General features: G+C 33.4%; 3 protein-coding genes across 6 annotated transcripts; 2 read left to right on the forward strand and 1 right to left on the reverse strand.

Annotated features, from left to right (window-relative positions):
* LOC133316397 (magnesium-chelatase subunit ChlD, chloroplastic) lies at window positions 1-10,056 on the forward strand. 4 transcript variants are annotated; one of them, XM_061518138.1, is made up of 15 exons: window positions 1-290; window positions 675-853; window positions 1,430-1,514; window positions 1,646-1,962; window positions 2,454-2,577; window positions 3,066-3,158; window positions 4,127-4,222; window positions 5,872-6,006; window positions 6,270-6,470; window positions 6,766-6,921; window positions 7,409-7,516; window positions 8,206-8,340; window positions 8,771-8,932; window positions 9,594-9,714; window positions 9,799-10,056. In XM_061518138.1, exons 1-15 carry the CDS (start codon window positions 48-50, stop codon window positions 9,882-9,884), a joined length of 2,241 nt encoding a protein of 746 aa, XP_061374122.1. In that variant the 5' UTR covers window positions 1-47; the 3' UTR covers window positions 9,885-10,056. The 4 variants fall into 4 exon arrangements, 2 of the variants coding, with proteins under 2 accessions (XP_061374122.1, XP_061374123.1); XR_009752203.1 differs by lacking the exon at window positions 9,799-10,056 and having other exon boundaries at window positions 8,848-8,932; XR_009752204.1 differs by lacking the exon at window positions 9,799-10,056 and having other exon boundaries at window positions 8,796-8,932; window positions 9,594-9,656.
* Window positions 10,057-12,702: 2,646 nt separating this feature from the next.
* Window positions 12,703-14,033, forward strand: LOC133316425 (ubiquitin-conjugating enzyme E2 20-like). The gene is made up of 6 exons (XM_061518172.1): window positions 12,703-12,882; window positions 13,102-13,129; window positions 13,322-13,549; window positions 13,653-13,716; window positions 13,831-13,890; window positions 13,987-14,033. Exons 1-6 carry the CDS (start codon window positions 12,773-12,775, stop codon window positions 14,031-14,033), a joined length of 537 nt encoding a protein of 178 aa, XP_061374156.1. The 5' UTR covers window positions 12,703-12,772.
* A 1,470-nt stretch (window positions 14,034-15,503) lies between these two features.
* LOC133316427 (uncharacterized) lies at window positions 15,504-20,931 on the reverse strand. Its single transcript, XM_061518173.1, has 7 exons — window positions 20,798-20,931; window positions 20,572-20,691; window positions 19,420-19,893; window positions 18,758-18,897; window positions 18,559-18,679; window positions 16,575-16,715; window positions 15,504-15,847 (listed from the first exon to the last, which is right to left on the reverse strand). Exons 1-7 carry the CDS (start codon window positions 20,867-20,869, stop codon window positions 15,764-15,766), a joined length of 1,152 nt encoding a protein of 383 aa, XP_061374157.1. The 5' UTR covers window positions 20,870-20,931; the 3' UTR covers window positions 15,504-15,763.
* Window positions 20,932-21,264: the final 333 nt, after the last annotated feature.

Raw genomic sequence — 21,264 nt, forward strand, 5'->3', positions numbered from 1 at the left:
GTGAAGGGACCCTGATCATTGTGATTGCATGAAACTCAGTCTCTGAAATGGGTTTCACATACACAGCTCCAACTTGCTCAAATCTTCCAAACCTCCAATCTCACTCTCTATTTGCTGCATTCAGATCAAAACCGTTTCTCTCTTTGTGTTATACTTATCGAACCAAACGCATTCCAAAGCGTCCTTCGATTATTCGTGCTCAATCTGAAAATGGAGCTGTGGTTACTTCTGAGAAGCACGACACGAATTATGGAAGACAATACTTCCCCCTCGCCGCTGTTGTAGGCCAAGTATAATCTCTTATTCTTTCAACTTTTGCTTCTTTCCTTGAAATTCTGTTTATATTGGTTGCTAATTTTCCTTTCTCTTTGGAAAATAGTTAGGTTTTTGTTTTCTTAACTTGTAAGAAGTTATTGCTTTTCTTCTTCGTTGTGGCATTGCCTTGTAATAAATAACTTAAAGTCGTTTGCATAAACAATTCATGAATTTTTGTTTTTTATTTCAAGAAGTGATAGAAAAATGGCGGACAGATAACACTAAAATATGTCATCTTTATCTTTCAAATATTTTGAAAGCCTTAAGCTTTTTAACAATTTAATGACCAAATATGCAATTGCTAATTATTTTTTGCTTTCTCTTGAAGGATGAATTTACAAATTCTAGTTGTTCTGCAGGATTCTATAAAAACTGCACTTTTACTTGGAGCCATTGACCCTGCGATTGGAGGAATTGCCATATCAGGAAAGCGAGGAACTGCCAAAACTATAATGGCACGTGGATTGCATGCAATACTGCCACCTATTGATGTAGTAGTAGGATCCATAGCCAATGCAGATCCATCCTACCCAGAAGAGTAAGGTCACTGACTTCTTCAATTTATGAGAAAAAGTTTACCAGTTTTGAGAAGTAAAAAGACTTTACAAGTTTTACTCTCTAAGGCAAAACCAGATAACAAAGGGTGACATATTGTTTTTTATATCATGAAAATAGATAAGAGCTTAAGGGAGAAACACATTGGCCTTCTAATCGCATGGGGTGATTTTGTTCATACTGTTTCAATGGAACACGATGTGGTCATTCATAATTGCTGATGCTGTGATGCTGCTAATTGTTCTTATTATATATCCACTTGCTAAATTCATGTGTCTCATCTTTGAGATACACCAATTCAGCCTAGTAGTTAGAACCAGCGATAGTTAATCCCTGGAAGCTATTGCATTCCTCTCTTTTTCTGGTGAAGATATACTAAATTAATTTTCAGTAACCCTGATGGACATTGCATCTTTCTAATTGGGATGAAGCAATTTTTGTTGAACCCCCTTTTTACTTTTACCTTTGAGGCTTTGACTTAAAAACTGTCTTGGATTCTTTTCTTTCCTTTTTTTTTTCTTTTATTTGAATTTATAGATCAAGAGGTTAATATTTGTAGATGGGAAGATGGTCTTAGCCAATACCTGGAATACGATTCTGCTGGAAATATTAAAACTCGTATCGTCAAGTCTCCCTTTGTTCAGGTACTGTTCAGATAATAACCTTTGCATGATGTGATTATGTTCAATCGTCCAAAATTCATTTTCTGTTTACTATCTGTGAAGAAATTCTTTTTCTATGGAAGATAAACATCATATATTCATTTACAATTCAGATTCCTCTTGGAGTCACGGAGGACAGACTCATTGGATCGGTTGATGTTGAGGAGTCTGTGAAAACAGGCACAACTGTTTTCCAGCCAGGCCTACTTGCAGAAGCTCATAGAGGTGTTTTATATGTTGATGAAATCAATCTTTTGGATGAGGGTATTAGTAATTTGCTCCTTAACGTACTGACTGAAGGAGTAAATACTGTTGAAAGAGAAGGGATCAGCTTCAGGCACCCCTGCAGGCCCCTTCTGATTGCCACCTATAACCCAGATGAGGGTGCTGTCCGTGAACACCTGCTAGATCGTGTTGCAATTAATTTGAGGTACTTCTGCAATCAACTTTTTTACCCCTTCAGGTCTCTTCTCCCCCCAATTACTAGAGAGATCCATGACCTAGTGTGGGGATGGGTAGAGTAGGCTAAAGTATTTTCTGAAATAGGAAAATTACCATCTGTACAACAGATGGTATTAAAAGGCACTGAAACTGTCCTCAAGTGAAGTGATAGTATTCTTTCACTTTTTCTCTTCTTCCATTTCCTGCCCTCTCTTTGCACCTTTTTCTTTCTTTTTTTCCTTAGTTTCTCTCGCTCTTTCTAACAACAGATGATTCATTGGCATTTTTAGTCAAACTTTGAACATTTATGATTTGTCATCTGACATGGTAAAAAAAAAAACCATTGAAAAACTATTCAAAACTCCCTATTTTATTAAAAGATTGAATGTGTAAAAAACCCTGGCCCAATATTTAGCTAATGAAAAGAGTTATCAAAAATTTTATCATCTCTCTTATTTCTAACTATGCACCCCTCTGCAGTGCAGATCTTCCAATGAGTTTTGAAAACCGTGTTGCAGCTGTTGGAATTGCTACAGAATTTCAGGAAAACAGTGACCAAGTATTTAAGATGGTTGAAGAGGAAACAGACAATGCAAAAACTCAGGTATGTCGAGGATTGAAAATGAAGAGCGTAAAGAAGAGTAGCCTTAAGACTAATCTATTTAGGAAACAAAATTAAAGAGTTCTATATGTTATGCAAGCTACTGTACAACATGAACTTAGCGAGTAAAGCTGTAACCATAATGAATAGATTCACATTCAGTATGTCATCTTCACAAAATGAATGAGGGTTAAGATAGATGGTGAGGACCTACAGAATTTATCCAAAATCTAGGTTTTTGGGTGGCGTCCCAGATCTAACAATGCAGGTTGAGTCCCACAGCTGAGATTTTGTACACCCTGCAACCAAATTCCTAATTTTACTATATATGTTGGTCTGGTCCCTCTGCTGTTTGAATTTCTTTATTCTTTTCTTTTTTTTTCTATACTTAAATGGAACTTCTGAGTTGGCACTGTTTATTCCATTGTAGTTTTGCTCTGTAGATTGATATTCAGACTACTATAACTTTACTTGATATTTACCTAGTGCAGATCATATTGGCTAGAGAGTATCTAAAGGATGTTACTATTAGCAGAGAACAATTAAAATACCTGGTTATTGAAGCTCTACGAGGTGGTTGCCAGGTAAACTCTGTCACTTTTCCTACATTTCTGCAAAAAAATTTATGCAGTACATTTGATGTGCACTACTGATATTCAGATGTCCATTGATTGTGAATTTAGGTCAATTCTTTTTGTCTCTTATGGGAAGCAACTGATTCTACTGTCTCATGAAATAAATCAGCTCGTGAATGCCTCATTGCAGATAAAAGCAACCTTTCAAGTTTTTGTTATATTACTATTAATTATTTTATGACGTTTCGAACCAATCAAGTAAACAGGACAATCAAACATTGCCTCAATCATCTACCATTTTATAAGTATCCTAAGCAATGTTGTCTTTATTTTCAACTATATATATTTTTTCATTTTAACACATGATTTTGTTCATAATTGTCTCATTTTTACTAGCTGATTTTTTGGGAGATTCTGTATGATGTAAATTTTGGGAACTCAAGAAATATTTTCATCTGCTTGAGGCCAAAGAAAGATTTCAATTTTAAAGGAAACCTTCTGGGTTCTTTTTCTGTGCCCCTCTTTATTATGCTGATCGCTGAGATGAGGTTATTTAATAGTATGCCATTATTATTCCATATCAAGGCTCTTCTTTCTTTCAAACTGTTACATTGCTTTGGCATTAATTCATGAGTATATATGATGTCATCATATTCAAGCTAATCTTGGGCATGTAAGTTATACTTGTCAGAGGGAAGTGTGAGAGAGAGCAGAATTTGGCAATATAAAATATAGAAGTTATCAAACTTTTGCTTCTATGTATAATTTCAAAAATTTTAATCGGGGATACCATAGGAGAGTTAAAACAAATTTTTGGAACATTTTGACACAATATGTTGTCACTCTACAAATACTCTATTCGAGAGAAAAAATAAACAATTTATTTGTCTTCATTCATCTATGTAGTTTGAACCAAGCCGATTTGCAAGCCCTTGTCACGTGGATTGATAATTTTGAATACTCGTTATGAACTACAGGGACACAGAGCTGAGCTATATGCTGCCCGTGTTGCAAAGTGCTTAGCTGCTCTAGAGGGACGTGAAAAGGTTTATGTGGATGACCTAAAAAAAGCTGTAAGATTTCTTTGAAATTTAAATGCAAGAGTTTGGTATACCTCAGATTGCTGACTTTACTGTTCTTATAGTCTTCTCCGAGGAACATAACTACTAAGCACCAATAGTTTGAACTACGGAGACTTTCGTTTTCTGTTGGTACTGGTACCCTTTAGTGTCCCACTTAAAGTATAGAATTCAGCTAGTTATTTTTGAATTATGTTTCAATTAATGGGACACGTGGCTGAATATTTGCCACTAATTGTTAAGGGTACTGATAAACTCATAAAAACAAAGTGTGCCAAAAGAGTCTTCTTGAATTATACATACTAAAGGTTCACGGCATATGCAAAATCATATATTGATGCTTCGGTACAGGCTGAACAGATTGCTAGCATTATTAAGGATTTGTTTAAATTTAATTAAATTACACTGGGCTTTCTGTTTTTGAGCTTAATGATATATTGTGTTTCAATAAAGTGAAAGCATAATATAGAAAAAAAATGTTTTAAAAGAACTTTATCTGAGCTGAAATAATTAGCTACTCTTATCGGCTCTACCAATCAGAGCATCTTTGACTAATAGGTCAACAATTTGATCCATACTATCTCCATTATAACAATTTTAAAATTTCAGCATAAAGTAGTGATGGTCTATGCTTTGTCCTTTTGTTTCTTAGAGGTTAAATGGCTTTCCATCTTTCAATTAGTTTAAGCTCTTAAGGATAGCTTGTTAAATGATTGCTGTATGGCGAACATCATGACAGCATTCTCTGGTATGTTTCAACCATGTGCAAGAATCGAGTGCATGATGAGCTGTGAACAAGGCACTACTAAGTCCTGTCTTAAGTTGTGCAAGAATCTAGATATGACTGCAGACTTAAGGAAAGGTTGAAGTCCATGAGGGTTAAGCCTTTGACAGACTTCATGACTTGCCCTTTCTATGTCCATTGGCTACCACTACACTGCAAAGAGATCATACAAAAATATTGCTTTTGGGTTATAACCTGACTTGTAATTATATGATCTGAAGAACAGGAAGCGCAAAGAAAAAAACTATTTGGCACCAGTCAGCACCCTTCTCAGTAGTAGTTGTTTATAACTCCTTTTTTACCTTTTTCTCTTGGGATGGGGTTAGGTTTTAGTTGGTATTGGTAAGAGTGATTCGAGTACCAATTTAGGTGTGCAATGATAGAGAGAAATCAGAATATGAAATTGACTGAAAAAAATTAGTTGGTGTCTATTGCATCTTTATGTGGCTCCAGATCTTGTCTGCAGTTTCACAAAAATGTGCGATCTAACAAATCCGACTGATATGGCCTGCACACTCCATGAAGTGGATGAAGGAAAGCAAATCTATCTTCTCTGACAAATATGATTTTTTCTTTATTTTGGAAGGAGATGTTGAAGGTTAGGGTTTATACTAGTTTTAGAACCTAGTTCTAATACTGTGTTCGAGAGAGAGAGAAAGGAATGGTGAATGGTATGCTCTAACTTAATCTTAGTTAGGCTCCCTTTATATGTATTTATACTAATGAATTTTGGCTAGGTATAAGCGTGGTATAATTAGTACAAACCCAGCCCAATAACACTGCATGGACTTCTCAATATTACTTTCTGAAAATAAAGAACCTATCTGATAAATTACTTATCATATATTTTCTGATACAGGTAGAGTTGGTCATTCTCCCCCGGTCAATCATTACTGAGAACCCACCAGAGCAACAAAATCAGCCACCTCCACCTCCACCTCCTCCACAAAATCAAGAATCTGGTGAAGAACAGAATGAAGAGGAAGAACAAGAGGTTGAGTTAAATCATCATCTTTCAAGCTAAAGTTCTGAGGACAATCCCTTTTTGAAAGTTATAGATTTTGGTCCATTTACCAGAGAATATTAGCCATGTCAAGTTCAGTGGGTTTCCTTTCTTTTAAAATGAAAATTTGTGTTTGGACTTATCTGCGTAATATTTTGTTGATGGAGAAATGGATGGAATTTTCAGTAATGCTTTTAAGTTTTGACATCCACCTCGCTGTACGTATAAATTTTGAATATTGTCTTTCTAAACAGGATGACAAGGATGAAGAGAATGAACAACAGCAAGAACAATTACCTGAAGAGTTTATCTTTGATGCGGAAGGGGGCTTGGTGGATGAAAAACTCCTCTTCTTTGCCCAACAAGCACAGAGACGCCGCGGCAGGGCTGGAAGGGCAAAAAATGTCATATTTTCAGAGGATAGAGGCCGATACATCAAGCCGATGCTACCGAAGGTTGGTACTCCTAACCCCATTTGTTTGTCCTGCAATTGGAAAAGAAAATATCAAATATCTCTAGCTGGTTTGCAGTTTCTAATTTTCCCTAGAAATCTTGATGAATGCCGTTCAGTTATATAATTGAATGATCTGATTAGTTTGTATCCACTTGCATTTATATCATTGTATTCTAATTTGACTATATTTGTCATGCCCATTAACTAACTATCTGTTATCATCAAGATTACTTTGTTTTGATTAAAAGTTCGTATTGTCTATGCTTTTTTTCAACAAATACCGTCACTGTTTGCAGGGCCCTGTAAAGAGATTAGCTGTTGATGCAACCCTTAGAGCTGCAGCACCTTATCAAAAGTTGCGAAGGGCAAAAGACCCTGAAAACCGTAGAAAAGTGTTTGTTGAGAAAACTGACATGAGGGCGAAGAGAATGGCACGTAAAGCAGGAGCATTGGTATGTATGTTCTCTCACTTCAGAACTTGTATTTTCAGTGATTAACTAAAACAAAAAAAAAATATTTTACTTTGTTGTCTCTAATTTCCCTGATCTTCCTCCTATTTCTTCTAAAATATTCTCAACTTTCCTTATCATCCTCTTATTCTTCTCTTGTTATCTCAGTCCTTATCACTTTTATTTTTTAAAATAGTCTTATAAATTTGCGTACTTGTTAGTGTGTGCTTATGTCCAATTAAGATTGCTCTGCAAAGCCTTCGGAGTTGTCTTACTGTTGAGATGATTATTAGTAATTAATCAATTCAGATTTTCTTGTAAGATTTAAATGTTAATACTTAATATTTTTGCCTGAGTAATCAATTTTGTATAGAAAACTTTTATTCAGCTATGCTAGTATGGAATATAATTTAAATCTCATAGGTAGTCTGATGTGAAGTTTGTCATAAGCTTTTATACATTTTTTTTTAAATAATCTTAACTATGACAGGTGATATTTGTGGTTGATGCAAGTGGAAGCATGGCATTGAACAGGATGCAGAATGCAAAAGGTGCGGCGCTTAAGCTTCTGGCAGAAAGTTATACAAGTCGGGATCAGGTGAATAGTCACATGATTTTTAACATTTAATAGGAATTCGTTTATAATTGAATGGTGAATCTAGGTTTCATATACGAATTCTTAGTCATAACATGTAGTTTGAAAGATGAGACGTGTCATAATTCAAATACGGCTTATATACCCACCTGATGGAGAATTGGTGCTACATTGTCATTGTAAGGGAATTGATCCTCTCGTGTAAATTTCACATGATCTGGTTATGTGAGAATTTTGTGTCTATCTCCATATATATTCACAAATATGATAGGGCCCACCATTTTAGTGCTTGTAAGGAGAGAGATTGGCATAAAATATAAAATTTCCCACGAGAGGATCCACTCTGTCACTATAATAACGAAAACTCAAGCAGTTTATAAATTATAACTATTCTTTACTTCCTTGGGTGTCCATGGATTGGTACTAGTTATTTTCAGGGTTAATTGTGCATAGCTGGTTACAGATACAACCATGATATTTATATTGGTACAATTACAAATCCTTGAACCAGAATCACTGTTTTAGAATGGAACAATTAATTTGATTTGCTTATATGATTCATCATGTGCTGATAAATCTAGACACATTAGAGGATAGCTGATGATATGCTGGACTAAACAGTAAACACGATTCATTTTTATGATGCTGTCTGAATAATTTTATTACTAATAATTACTGTTCTTATTAAACAGGTATCTATAATTCCATTTCGTGGAGATTCAGCTGAAGTTCTCCTGCCACCTTCTAGATCAATTGCGATGGCAAGGAAACGTCTTGAAAGGCTTCCATGTGGTGGAGGGTCCCCCCTTGCTCATGGTCTTACCACGGTAAGCAGATCTTTTACATCTCTTTCATGCTTAGTACGGTAACATGTTTAAACAAACAGAAATTTTACTGCGGTCAAATTTAGAAAACTATTCTCTGCTATTTATATTACTCTGGACCTGTTTTTAATATTTCAAAGGATTTCCAACCGTTGACATTTTTAAAGACATTACCAGTTATACGAAAATGACAATGACCATAGACTCAAAGCAGAAGAGAGATGGAGAATGTTAGTTTCGATCTTTGAAGATGTAGTATTCTCTGATTAAGAATTGTTGTATAAATTCATATAAAATTCATCCTGATACTAGTTTCGTCTTTCATGTGTCAAATATGGACTTTTGTCCCTAAATTATTTCTGGTTATCACACTGTAATTGGTTTAGCTAAATCTTCTTAAGCTTATTATTTATTTTTTCATGAAAATATTTAGGCTGTTAGGGTTGGATTAAATGCAGAGAAAAGTGGTGATGTTGGACGTATAATGATTGTTGCAATCACTGATGGCAGAGCCAATATATCATTGAAAAGGTCAACTGACCCTGAAGCTGTTGCCGCTGCGGACACCCCTAAACCTTCAGTGCAAGAATTGAAGGTACTGATAAGCTTTGTAATTGGACGCGTATTGACTTCCAAATGACATGAACCATCTCCTTAGTAACCAGAGAAATGAGAATCTAAACCTCAAATGTCATTTTTATGTTATCTAAACCTTACATGAGGGTTAGCGATTAGAGCACGAGGGAAGGGTTAGTAGGGGAGGGGACGTTAGTTTGAACCTGCATCCTCATCAAGGATCAGGCGTATGGGTACCCTCAGACAAATTCCCAATGGCATATGGAGGCCAATTTTCTGACAGCAAAAGTTCTAGGAGAACATGTTATACTCAGCGCTCTTTGGAATCCATTTATATTAAATTCAAGACTGGTAGTACTCCTTCTAATAGTAATTACTAATTAGTATACATTTACATCATTCCTTTGAGGTTTCATTTTCTATTTTTACCACTTAGTAATAAACGTGGGGAGGATTGTTAACATGACAGATAGAGGCTATACATTTTGTTCATTTGTTTTCTTATCTCCTTTTTTATAAGACCAAAAATCATGCGTTATTTTTTTATCTTTAAATTCTTTTGGTAAGCATTTCCGTTCATGGTCTTTTGAAATCTGTATAAATTGGCAGGATTTACATATTACATGTTCAGTTCCAACTTGTTTCACTGTGAACTAACTGTTAACTGTGTTTTAATAAAGGATGAAATTCTTGAGGTGGCTGGGAAGATATATAAAGCAGGAATGTCCCTGCTTGTCATCGACACTGAAAATAAGTTTGTCTCAACGGGTTTCGCCAAGGAGATTGCTAGAGTTGCCCAAGGTTAGTGTACTACAATTTTACTGAATCAATGTATTTCGTTTCTGAAATTAAAGATATTGTTCATAAAAAACATTTATACTGCAGGGAAGTATTATTATTTGCCAAATGCTTCAGATGCTGTAATTTCATCGGCGACAAAGGAAGCTTTATCAGCTTTGAAGAGTTCATGATACCTAATGAGAATTAAGCAGCCGAGCTCAAATTTTTTCTCCTTTTCACGTAATGTTGATGTGAATCATGTAGATGTCTATGTCTGGCGGGAAGAAAGCATATTCTAATAACAAGTTCCATTCTTTCTTTCTTTTTGAAGATTAACAAGTTACATTCTAAAATCAATATCACTGTTGCTTTTTTTCCCTAGACCGTGTGACCCGTGACCAACGCAGCACAACATAATAAAATTTAAATTTTACACTTTGTGTTACAAAGACTCTGAAACAGAAACTCTTCTAGTTTCAAACTCTAAAGAATTCCAAACCCTAATTGATCAGGCAGGGATTCTGCAATTCCGTAATTGATCCAGAGATAAAGAAATATTTAAAAATCTGGTACGAATATTGGGAAACCAGTCCAGCGTTGATACAGATACAGAGATACTTCTCTCGATCGTAAGGCTGAAATGTCACCTGATCTCACGTCATACTCTGATACTTCAACATGGAAACGGTGCACCTGCAAATCGCGTTTTCTGTCTCTCGCTACATATATTGTCCTTTTACAAACAACCCTTCATCACACACTGCCTATTGAATAGTTCACGGTGAATGGAAAAAAATTAATGCATTAATATATCGCCCGGATATTACAACAATCAATTAGTATAATAATTAATTATTTTTATTTGACTATATATTTTTATGTGATAGGATATTGTAATAACCAATTAATGTTATTATCAATGTTACTACCAATCAATTTTACCTGTAAATCAATTATGTTGATCCAACGGTTATATTTATTTTTATCTTTGTATAATTATAATTACTCGGGTTTGATGTTTATCATTTTAAATGACATAAGTTATGTCATTTTAGGAGAGAGATAGACACAAAAAATGAAAACCACGGAAGAGAGAAAGTGGATGGTTTTTTTTTAAAATTTTAAATAGAAAAATTTATTTTGTGTCTATCCCTCTCCTGAAATGACATAACTTTATGTCATTTAAAATGACAAACATTTATTATAAAAAAAAAAACAAACATTTTTCTCTAATTTCTCATATTTAATATTTTATATTTATTTTCATCTTTACATGATTATGATTTTTCATATTTAATGTAATTGTTGGATCAATATAATCGATTAAAGTATAATTAATATTTTTTTTCTATAAATAAGGGTGAAAGGCGCAAAGCCTAATTTTTTTCGACATTTCTTAATTTTATTATATTATTCTTTTCTCGATTGACTTTTCAATCAATCAATGTCACACTTGATTGATATGTTCTTATGCTAAGCTTATAGAGCGAAATGATACATTTTAAGTATCCAATTTGTAAGAGTGTATAAATAAAATATTTGTAAATATAACCTACTATAATATTAATATATGTAATAAATAAAAACTATTATATAATAATTGATGTAGTAAATAAATCTCAAGCGAATTTTAGAATCTTATAAATGTAGAGGAAGGATCCGTTTACAAACTTTTTTTATAAATTTTTACAAATTATATTATTTTCTTCCGGGAGAATATAGTGTAATTAGTGTTCTTCCGGGAGAAGGTAATGTAGTTGGTAAGCAAAAAAGTTTACAAATATAACCTGCTCCATAAATGTAAACCTGTTATTCTATACATATTATTTTATATAATCATTGATTTTTCAAAAAAATTGAAACAGTACCTTTATTACAAAATCATGCTAAATTTTTACAAAATAACATAAAATAACATAAAATTATTATCCAATTATAAAATCATAATTGATAATAGAAAATTTAATAAGGACTCAAAAAATCTGACATAGAATAATTTATAATATTAATTATTATTTGATCAGACGAATTTAATGTAATTTTTAAAATAATAAAATTATATTTTTTATTATAGTAATTATTATATATTAATTATTATTTATAACGTTAAATAATATTTATATGGAGTGGGAGATAGATATCCGAGTAACATTAAACTTTGAGACATGGTACGATTACGATCCTATTAGTTGCATATGAGCACTTGGGTTGCGCCGCTTGACTTTTGTGCATTTCCATATACTTCATACGCAATTAATTACATTATTTGAGGAAACATGTTTAAATATGTATGAATTGGATAATAATTTTTTAAACATGCCTTACTTTTGTTGGTTTTGCCAAATTTATCATACTTTTTATTCAAACTTTTTAATTTATTTAAATCAATCTTTCCTAAAGTGTTTCAATCTTAAATCAATGGGGGATTCGATTTCAAAATATTTTAAATTGATTAATAAGATTATGCTTTTGTTATATTATTAATTTCTTAACTGTTACAATTCATTCAGTATTTTTCTTTTATAATTTTACGATAAGTTAAATTTTGAAATAATTTTTAATCAATGGGAATCAAGACTTACTAATATGAGATTTATTTCTTGATCATATTTAGAATAATTATAAATTTCCTTAATTATTAAATACAAATAGTAAATACTTTTTATATTGTTAAGATATTAAATATATTCTTTATTCAATACTTTTTTAAAAATTATTTGAAGAGAATATAACCAAGGTAGAAAAAAAAAAAAAATTTGATCCGACACAAAGAGAGCGCTCCTAACAAGTTACAAGTTCCAACCCTATTACTAGCCGTTGTGGGTTGGTAAAGTTTTGTGGGTGGCTGTCCCTTGCAATTGCAACGTTCAAATTATTTGAAACCGCAAATCCTTATAAAGTCAAACGACAGAACAACACTTTCTTGCTCTTCTAATCTCTCAATTCTATACCACATAGCTTCTTCCTTCCTTCAGCAAAGAAAAGAAAAGAAAACAAAGAAAGATTAAGCAATAAGCATAAGCAACCTCTCTCTCTTCTAATCTCTCTCTCTCTCTCTATTACTATTACTATTACTGTTATGGCTACCATCAATGCTGCGCAAACCGAAGGTGCTCAAGACAACATCGCTTCAGCAAAGCAGTCTCTCCCCCAGGCAAAGACCGTTGATTCTCACTCTGTTCTCAGAAGGTTTGTATTTTCTAATGATTCATCATCGCTCACAGTTTCTTCTTGTTTTCTGTGTTTCCCACAAGAAATCAAATTCTTAATGGATCTTTTTCTTGATTATACTTTCACTCACGCATTTTTTAAAATTATATATATAGATGGTTTAAAAGATCGTTGGGGCATTTGTTTCTAACTTAACTCCTTTCTTGTTTTGTTTTTGTGGCTTCTGCTCTGCCTCAGGTTGCAGTCTGAATTGATGGCTTTGATGGTAAGAACAATATCCCCCCAATCAATCAATCAATCAATCAATCATTGTCTCTTTCTATCTTTGAGGCAGTTTTTCTAATTTTATATATAATAGAGAGAGTAATTTGTAGTTGTATAGATCTCTCATTTGGAAAAGATATTAATTAATTAATAGGGTTTATCTTTCTTTGATTGAATCTTTGGGGGTTTTCAGATGGGTGGAGATTCTGGTATATCTGCCTTCCCTGAGGAGGATAACATATTCTGTTGGAAAGGAACAATAACAGGAAGCAAAGATACTGTGTTTGAAGGAACTGAGTACAAGTTATCCCTTTCCTTTCCCAATGATTACCCTTTTAAGCCACCAAAGGTCAAGTTTGAAACCACTTGCTTTCATCCCAATGTAGATGTGCATGGCAATATATGCTTGGACATTCTTCAGGTAATAATATAATGCCTTGTGTTGTCTTGTGTTATGTCATTCTGAACAGTAGTAATATTCATCCAATTGCATGATGCATATTCATGTTCTTTATTTTATATAGGATAAATGGTCATCTGCTTATGATGTCAGAACAATTCTTCTATCAATCCAAAGCCTGCTGGGAGGTAACTTTGAAAGCCAAAACACAATGATTTTTGTTTTAAAATTGTTTCCTTGTAATAAATATGACATGCCTTAACATTGTTTTTCTTTCTTCTTGTATGTTTTACATAATTTAGAGCCAAACATTAGCTCACCGCTAAATACACAAGCAGCACAGCTTTGGAACAATCAAGAAGGTAAACAAACAAACATTCTTAATACTTAGCAGAGGATTTGTAAATTTATGCACTCCGAAAGAGATTTTATAAAGTGATTTTTGCTATGTTGTACAGATTACAGGAAGATGGTGGAGAAGTTGTACAAATCTCCGAGTGCTTAGTGCTTAGCCTTGATCTTGATCTGGGAGTTCCTTAATTTGGTTCGAGTCTTCTTTGTCTGCTTTGGAGAAGAGAGGGATGAGAGATTTTTTTTTTTTTTCCGAGTGTTCCATTCTTTGCTTTTTCAATTTTCAATTTTCTCTTTGGGGGCGCTTGTGGGAGCCTCCATCCTTTGTACAAGCTACTAGATTCAACAATTTAGTTGTTTTTTTTTTTTCCCTTTAATTACTATGGTATACACTCATTTACATTGCATCACTTAATAATTTCAAACATAATTATTATCAATTAAATGGTATCTAATTTAAAAAATTCTTGCGTACCAAATTTCAAAAAAAATTAAAAAGGTTTCTATATTGACATCATTTAATAATAGTTGATAATTTTATTTACTTGATATATTTCAGTTTTAAGAAAATTGCGATGAAATACAAAACGAAATTGAACTAGTATCAAATTTTACGAATATTTAGGAACAATTTTGATTTAGGTTGGACAAACTGGCATTTCAGATATATTTTTTTAACCATGGAGAAATTTTCAGATATAATTTTGATTTACGTAAGGGGAGCACGCCGGTCCCCCCACTGTGCTGGCTAGTTAGTAAACTAGGATGTTGCTGAGCAAACTAGCCAGGTAATGGTCACTTTCACAATCATCCTTTCATGGTCTTGTCTTGGACATTTGAAATTTATTAAATAATATTTCACATAATAATAGTGGCACATCGGCATTAGAAGTCTTCACTTTTCAGAGCATAATTCTCTTATTTGTGATTAAAAACTTAGGAGTATTTTTTTTTTTTTTTGGTAGACATGTGGGAGTATTTTTAACTTGGGATAACGTCAAAAGGCAAAGGATGTGTTGTTGGGGCACATCGGCATTTCAATTTTCATAGCATAACAAGGAGAAATTCATTATGCCAATCTTTAGCCAAGATGATAGAACATAGAAGTTATAACGATGTAGGAGTTAATCCCAACGGATGTTGCGCACATAGTATTTCAATTTCCATAGCATACCAAGGAAAAATTCGAAGATATTAATTTAAAATTTATTAAATCATATTTTAAATCCACATATCAATCTAGTGGTGCATTAGAATTTCCATTTCGACGTGTGAAACCTGGATTAAGATCATATACCCAGCACCTTGAACTCAATTTATCAAATAATATTTTTTATTTTTTTTTTGGTGAGTATCCAATAATATTTCAAATCCACATAATATGTGGCACACCGGCATTTTAATTTTATAACCCTAAGTCCCTGATAATCTATGATTAATAACTAAGCCAATATGAAGACTCCTATATTTGACTGTCAGCGTCAACCTATCTTAATCATGGTCATGATCGAAGTTAGGTATTAATGCTACTACAGGATTCAGCAGGCTGGACACTTCAATTTTCATAGCATCATAAATCAGGTAGAAAATCTAAGATTACAATGGTTGAAATTTAATTTAAAATTTATTACATAATATTTTAAATCCACATTAATATTTTTATTAATCTTATAGTGCATCAGAATTTCTGATTTCGATCAGTGAGTGAGAACTACATTCAAAGGACTTTCTGCAAGAGTTATCTAGAAACTATTTTCCAAAACGACAAACTGCCAGAGAGACCAGTATCAGCAGCAGTCAAAACTAAAGCCAAGTATAAATACGTTAAGCGAGTAAGTAAAATTTCGCAAAAACGACAAGTATACTATAGGCTGTCTGGAAGGCTCAGACTTTACGTGATGTTAACTGCCTCAAATTGTACTTGGAAAATTCCTTATATTTCTCAATGATCCCGATCAAGCACACAGTCTGCCAAGCAAAAGAGGATGTATTAGTTCTACGCTAAACTAATACAAAATATAGAAAATTACATATTATGTTGCAAAAACTAAAGCACTGTGGAAGTGTTGATTCCAAACATGGTACAGCATGTTCAGGGTTTACAGGAGTAATGCACTTATAATCTTTCAAGTTGTATGGCCAAACTTTATGAACTGCTTTTAGGTGATACCAAAAAGGCAAAATCAGAAATCTGCCGTTGAAGAGAAGCAAGAAATTAATGGCTCTACAACAAAACAAAAATAGTATATTTTTTGACAAATTTGCTTCTTTATAATTGCTATTTTATAAAAATAAAAAAAATAAAAAAAATAAAAAAAAATCAGAAAATCTGCCGTTGAAGAGCAGCAAGAAGTTGGTGGTTCTACAGCAAAGCGAAAGTACAAGTATAAAACATACTTTTAGACAAATTTGTTTCTCTAATAGCAATTTAAAAAAGAGCTTTTAAGGAAAGCAATTAAAATGCATAGATTTCACAGAAACGCCAAGCGGAATATTTGCTGGGGACAATCAAGGAAGTAAATATAACTGCAGTCAATTTAAAAAGATAAATGAAGGAAAATAATCTGCCACATCAAGAAGTGCACTTCACAAGATTGCAGTGCTAGAGGGAAAAAAAAATGACTTGATGAGTACAAGATAAGCAGACATAACATACAATTTAAATTATATTTCAGCCAGACCACGGATTTCTTACCCTGGCAATTTCAACTACTATGGTTTTATCAGGATTGTTGAGATCAACTTTATGGGGTCCAGGAACTGATTTTGCCACAGCATCGATGATTTCCATCCTGTCAACACCAGTATTTGCCCGGGCTTCATACAGTACAGCAAACTGCACACGAAAAAACTTGTGAAGCTACAGACAAAAGGATTCCAGTCTTAGAAAGAACTGAGCATAAACTTTGTTAACAACATTTGTTTCTTGTAGGACAAATTAGACAAAAGATAATATATATAACTGAGCAAATCTACGTCAATGAAATCAGCTTTCCAGAATGCTTGAAATTAGGCTCCTTTTCTTATACAGCCCACTGTTGTGAACATAATACACACGCCATATATCATCTTGGTCAAATACTAGACTCTTTTTCGATATCAGAATTTGTATTTAAGTTTCAGGACTGCAGTATGTTAGGATACCATCTCTTAAGGTACAATCTAGAAAGAAATGTAGAGAATCAATCACTCATGCTGAGTCACCAAGGCAGTTAGAGGGAGAATATTCTGGAAGAGAAATTCTATTAGAGGCAATGAGGGAGAATATTCTGGAAGGGAAATTCTATTAGAGGCAATGAAGGGGAGTCACACGTGGAACACAAGAATGATTAGTATAAATAGAAGAATGAAAAGAATAGGAAGCAGGCTGGAAATTGGGACGATTTTAGGACTTGGGAGAGACTCAGAGCAGTCTCGAATTTGCTCTGAACCTATCTTACTTTTTCTTACTGTAATTCCATTTAATCTTTAGCTAGTTATTCTGTTATCATTTTCTGTGTTTGTAATAGCAATTCCATGTAATTTTCTTCCATGTTAATTCTGCAATATTTTCCTCTCTACAAGACTTCATGTACTTAGATGGTTGAGTCTGATTGGGATTCTACTATAGCAATACAATCTAAGCTGTTTCTCTTGGTTCTGGGTTCTGGTACTTAACACATTATCAATACTAATTCCGATAAGTCATTCAGAACCGTAAACTTTGTTTGGATTGCATACACAAAGTTAAAATTGCAATTTTGAATGTTAATATATTTTCATTGTTTAGGTGATTGAACTAGATTTTTTAAAAGCGAATATATAATATTGATGCCATAATTGAAATTTGAAATAGATATAAATAAATATTGTTGCCATAATATTGTAGACAGCAGCAGTGATAATGAGAAATGGTAGCTGGGACAACAGTGCAAACAGTACAAAACTGATGGTGGCGACAGAGGGCACAGTTGATGGCATGGTGGTAATATTAATGATAGTGATGAAAACAGCTGTATGGTAATAGCATCGAACTTAAATAGCCACATGCAGAGTGCATCTTAAATTTTGCATTCTGGGTCTGGGATCAGAGTTGTGAAGGTTTTTATTTTGTTGTTGCCAACTAGTAAGGAATTGGATTCCAATTCTAAAATCCATAACATGCGTGAAAATTTACTATTTGATGGCCCAATTTCCAATTTCAAATTTGAATTAAGAGCCCTGAGCACCAAATGGAGGTTAAGTTATCTCATTCATAAGACATCAAAAATGAATAAACCTTTGTGCCCCCTAGCCCTCCCTCTGGAAAAAAGATAGATTTAAAATAAGTTCTTAGAATGATTTGTTTGTGATGTTTAAGAAAATTAAAATTCCAGAATGCGGTGACAACAGAGTTATCTAATAGTGCACTTCATGAAAGACACATTTAAGTATAGAGAATTTCGAGAATTTTCAAGGTAGAAAGGCTAGCTTCCCAAGAGTACTCTCATTCTTGCAAGCTTGTGAGTGAGTCTCATTGGTTGTAGAATTTAGAGCATATTAAAAAGGAATAATTGTTAAATATGCTTAATTTACAGAAAATATACCTACCCAGCTTTGTTAATTTCATAATATTAACATTGGCAGCATTTGTGTAGTTTGGAATGCATGTTCGAAAGAGAATGTAATACGAGCTGAGAGATACTAATGCACAGCATTACCTTGAATGGATTTTGTGTTTCCACAGGAAAGTTCTGTTCCACAAGAGGCTTGATTGCTCTTGAAATTTCCTCCTTTGAAGCATAACATGTGACTTCAATTGGCAAAATTCTCAGAATAAACCTAGAAGTAGTCAACACTGCATCAGTGTTTCGTCTGTGCATGCTCTTTTATTTGTAAGAATAGAAACTACAAAAATACCTTGACATATGTTTCCTTGTCGACGCTGCTGATGTCACTATCTGATTAACTATATCCTTGGGGCCTTTTTCTCCATCTTTCTTCCGCATTTGAACAAATACTACACCATTACAACCTGAATCAAGCTTGACAAAGCGCCTCTGTTGAAAAACCAAAACTCTTAGCAAAACACACACAAAGCATCCTTCGTGAAGAAGTCAAGTAAAGACGGTTTGTATTCCAGAGCAAATTTGAACTCTAAAGCATAATATTTCCAATATCATATTATATTTTCCATCTCATGAGTCATAAAAGGGATAGGAGGCATAAGACTAAGCAAGTAGGGAGACAACCAAAAAGAGTAATATGTATGCCATTACAATGGGTGCAAAAAAAAAAAAAAAGAAAAAAAAAAAGAAATTGGCACAAACAAGAACACAGGGGAACTAATATCTTCTTGTATGATTAAAGCCCTCAGCATTAGTTGCATAAATATGTGCATATGCTTCTGAATATGCCATATGTGTAGGGAACTACAAGAAGAACTATTATCATCAGATAGGCCACAAAAATGATTGTGTGAAGCCAGAAAATGTAAGCAACAGAATATCTGTGAGCTAAGCTTTGATTAGTAACACTAACAGAATAAAATAAAATCCAGAACAGCAGTCTTATCAAGTCACCTTATTCTTGTCCCCCAATTCTCTGATTTCTGCTTCAATTAACCTATCAATAGACTTCTGCTCCACTTTGTCACTCAAATCACCTGTTGGCACATTTGTTTTGCAGCACTCTTTCATAGCTGGTAGCTCATCAGCTGTCTTTATTATAGTCTTAAGATTGTCAATGTCTCCTTTATTATCACTAGCTTTATCCACCGCCTGAGCAAGCAGATCATCGATTTTATGAGGATCTGATTTTTCACCCGTTTCATTCAATTCATTATCATGACTTGCATTGTCATCATTAGAAATATTCAATTTAGGCTTTTTGTCCCCCTTTTTCTCATCTCCCTCCTGCACCTCCACCTCCTCATCGTCATCATCTTCACCACTACTAGAAGAGTCAGAATCCGCAAACGTAATTTTTGTATTTAAGGGTCTATTGGATAACTCTTTTACACTTGAATGTTCTCCATGAACTAGCTCTTCATAAAACTGCAAGACAAATCAAAACAAAAAGCATGATATCGTTTTGCAAAGGAAAAAAAATAATATCATTCCTCTAAATGCAAAATACAAATTTAAAAAGTTAATCAAATGATAAAACATTCAAACTTAAACTACTCCACCTGAAGAACAAGAGAAAAGGAGGTAACGAAAAGTGTAAGATTACCCTACAGCCTTTGTCTTCTTTGAACAATATTCTAAACTAATAATAGAAAAAACGAAAGGAATAAAAAAACAGCTTGCACTAACGGAAACTTGCACTTATATAAATTTAGATCAACAAGCGTTATTTGGCATCTCCTCAAAATTGAAGGTGAAAATTCAAGGATTGATTTTTCATACAAGGATAGATCAGACCCCAGCCACTTATGATTTGCTCTAAGTTACACCATTAATGTTAGTTTTTTTTTTAATTAATTTTCAAATTAAACCAAGAAATACCCTAATCGATAAGTGAATAGTGAAGAAGCAAAGTACAGTAGAAAAGCTAAACAACAAGTGACGTCAGGAATGCTTGGAAAGCAATAAGAGGCATTTGAACATTTACAATTGGAAACGAAAGAAACTGAATGAAAGAGAGTGAATAAATTTCGTGAGAAGTAAAGAGGAATTACAACGTTGATAATGATAAAGGAGTATAAGAGAAAATGAAATATCGTATCGTACGGATTCAAGAATATTGAGAGCTTCTCGTGAGGCTTGGTGCTCTCTGCCTCCATCGCAAGTGATGAAAAACCCTTGCACACCAGGATGCAATGGGTACGAACCCTTTTTCTTCACTGGCTTCTGAAAATTAAAATAAAAAACAATAATATGAAAACAGGCTCAGCAACTAAATAACAGAAACTGCGAAAGAAAAAAAAAAAAAAAAGGCACAGAACAGAACAGAGACATTGTGAGGAAGATAGCGTTTTCTCTTCTTGCCACCGGCGGCGGTGGTATCGGGTTTACCCTCGGAAGCCATAGCGGAGAAAAAACAAGTTAGCAAACCTAGTGATTATTACTTGACTAAACTTTTGTTGTTACACAAATCTATTATCCATAATTTTTGTAGGGAGTTACTAATACTATGTTATTGGACATAGTAATTTCACGCGGATGAGAAAAATATGTGGTTTAATAATTTTAAAAAGAAAAAAAAATTGTCACAAAACTTTATAGATGTATAGGATGAGATAATTTCTTTTATGTAAGATGAGGTTTATATTTTATAAAATAAGGGGAGGATTCACTTACCACCAAAAAAATTTATAACTTTTACAATTAATTTAATTACCGTTGATTTCTGTTAATCTAACAGTTATAATTTATTAGAAATTAATAAATATGACACAATAAATGTTATTAATTTTCAATAAA

This window comes from Gastrolobium bilobum, unplaced genomic scaffold, assembly GCF_033153095.1.
Source record: "Gastrolobium bilobum isolate Gb01-03AN ecotype WA unplaced genomic scaffold, APGP_CSIRO_Gbil_v1 utg19495, whole genome shotgun sequence".
NCBI lineage: Eukaryota > Viridiplantae > Streptophyta > Magnoliopsida > Fabales > Fabaceae > Gastrolobium > Gastrolobium bilobum.

Coding starts and splice junctions, on each gene's coding strand:
- LOC133316397 (XM_061518138.1), top strand. CDS start 48: ATGGGTTTCACATACACAGCTCCAACTTGCTCAAATCTTCCAAACCTC. Junction 8,341..8,770: donor TTGCTCATGGTCTTACCACG/GTAAGCAGATCT, acceptor GAAAATATTTAG/GCTGTTAGGGTTGGATTAAA. Junction 9,715..9,798: donor GATTGCTAGAGTTGCCCAAG/GTTAGTGTACTA, acceptor TTTATACTGCAG/GGAAGTATTATTATTTGCCA.
- LOC133316425 (XM_061518172.1), top strand. CDS start 12,773: ATGGCTACCATCAATGCTGCGCAAACCGAAGGTGCTCAAGACAACATC. Junction 13,550..13,652: donor TATGCTTGGACATTCTTCAG/GTAATAATATAA, acceptor TATTTTATATAG/GATAAATGGTCATCTGCTTA. Junction 13,891..13,986: donor GCTTTGGAACAATCAAGAAG/GTAAACAAACAA, acceptor TATGTTGTACAG/ATTACAGGAAGATGGTGGAG.
- LOC133316427 (XM_061518173.1), bottom strand. CDS start 20,869: ATGGCTTCCGAGGGTAAACCCGATACCACCGCCGCCGGTGGCAAGAAG. Junction 19,894..20,571: donor CTCTCAATATTCTTGAATCC/GTACGATACGAT, acceptor TTTGTCTTGCAG/TTTTATGAAGAGCTAGTTCA. Junction 15,848..16,574: donor TAGTAGTTGAAATTGCCAGG/GTAAGAAATCCG, acceptor TTTGCTTGGCAG/ACTGTGTGCTTGATCGGGAT.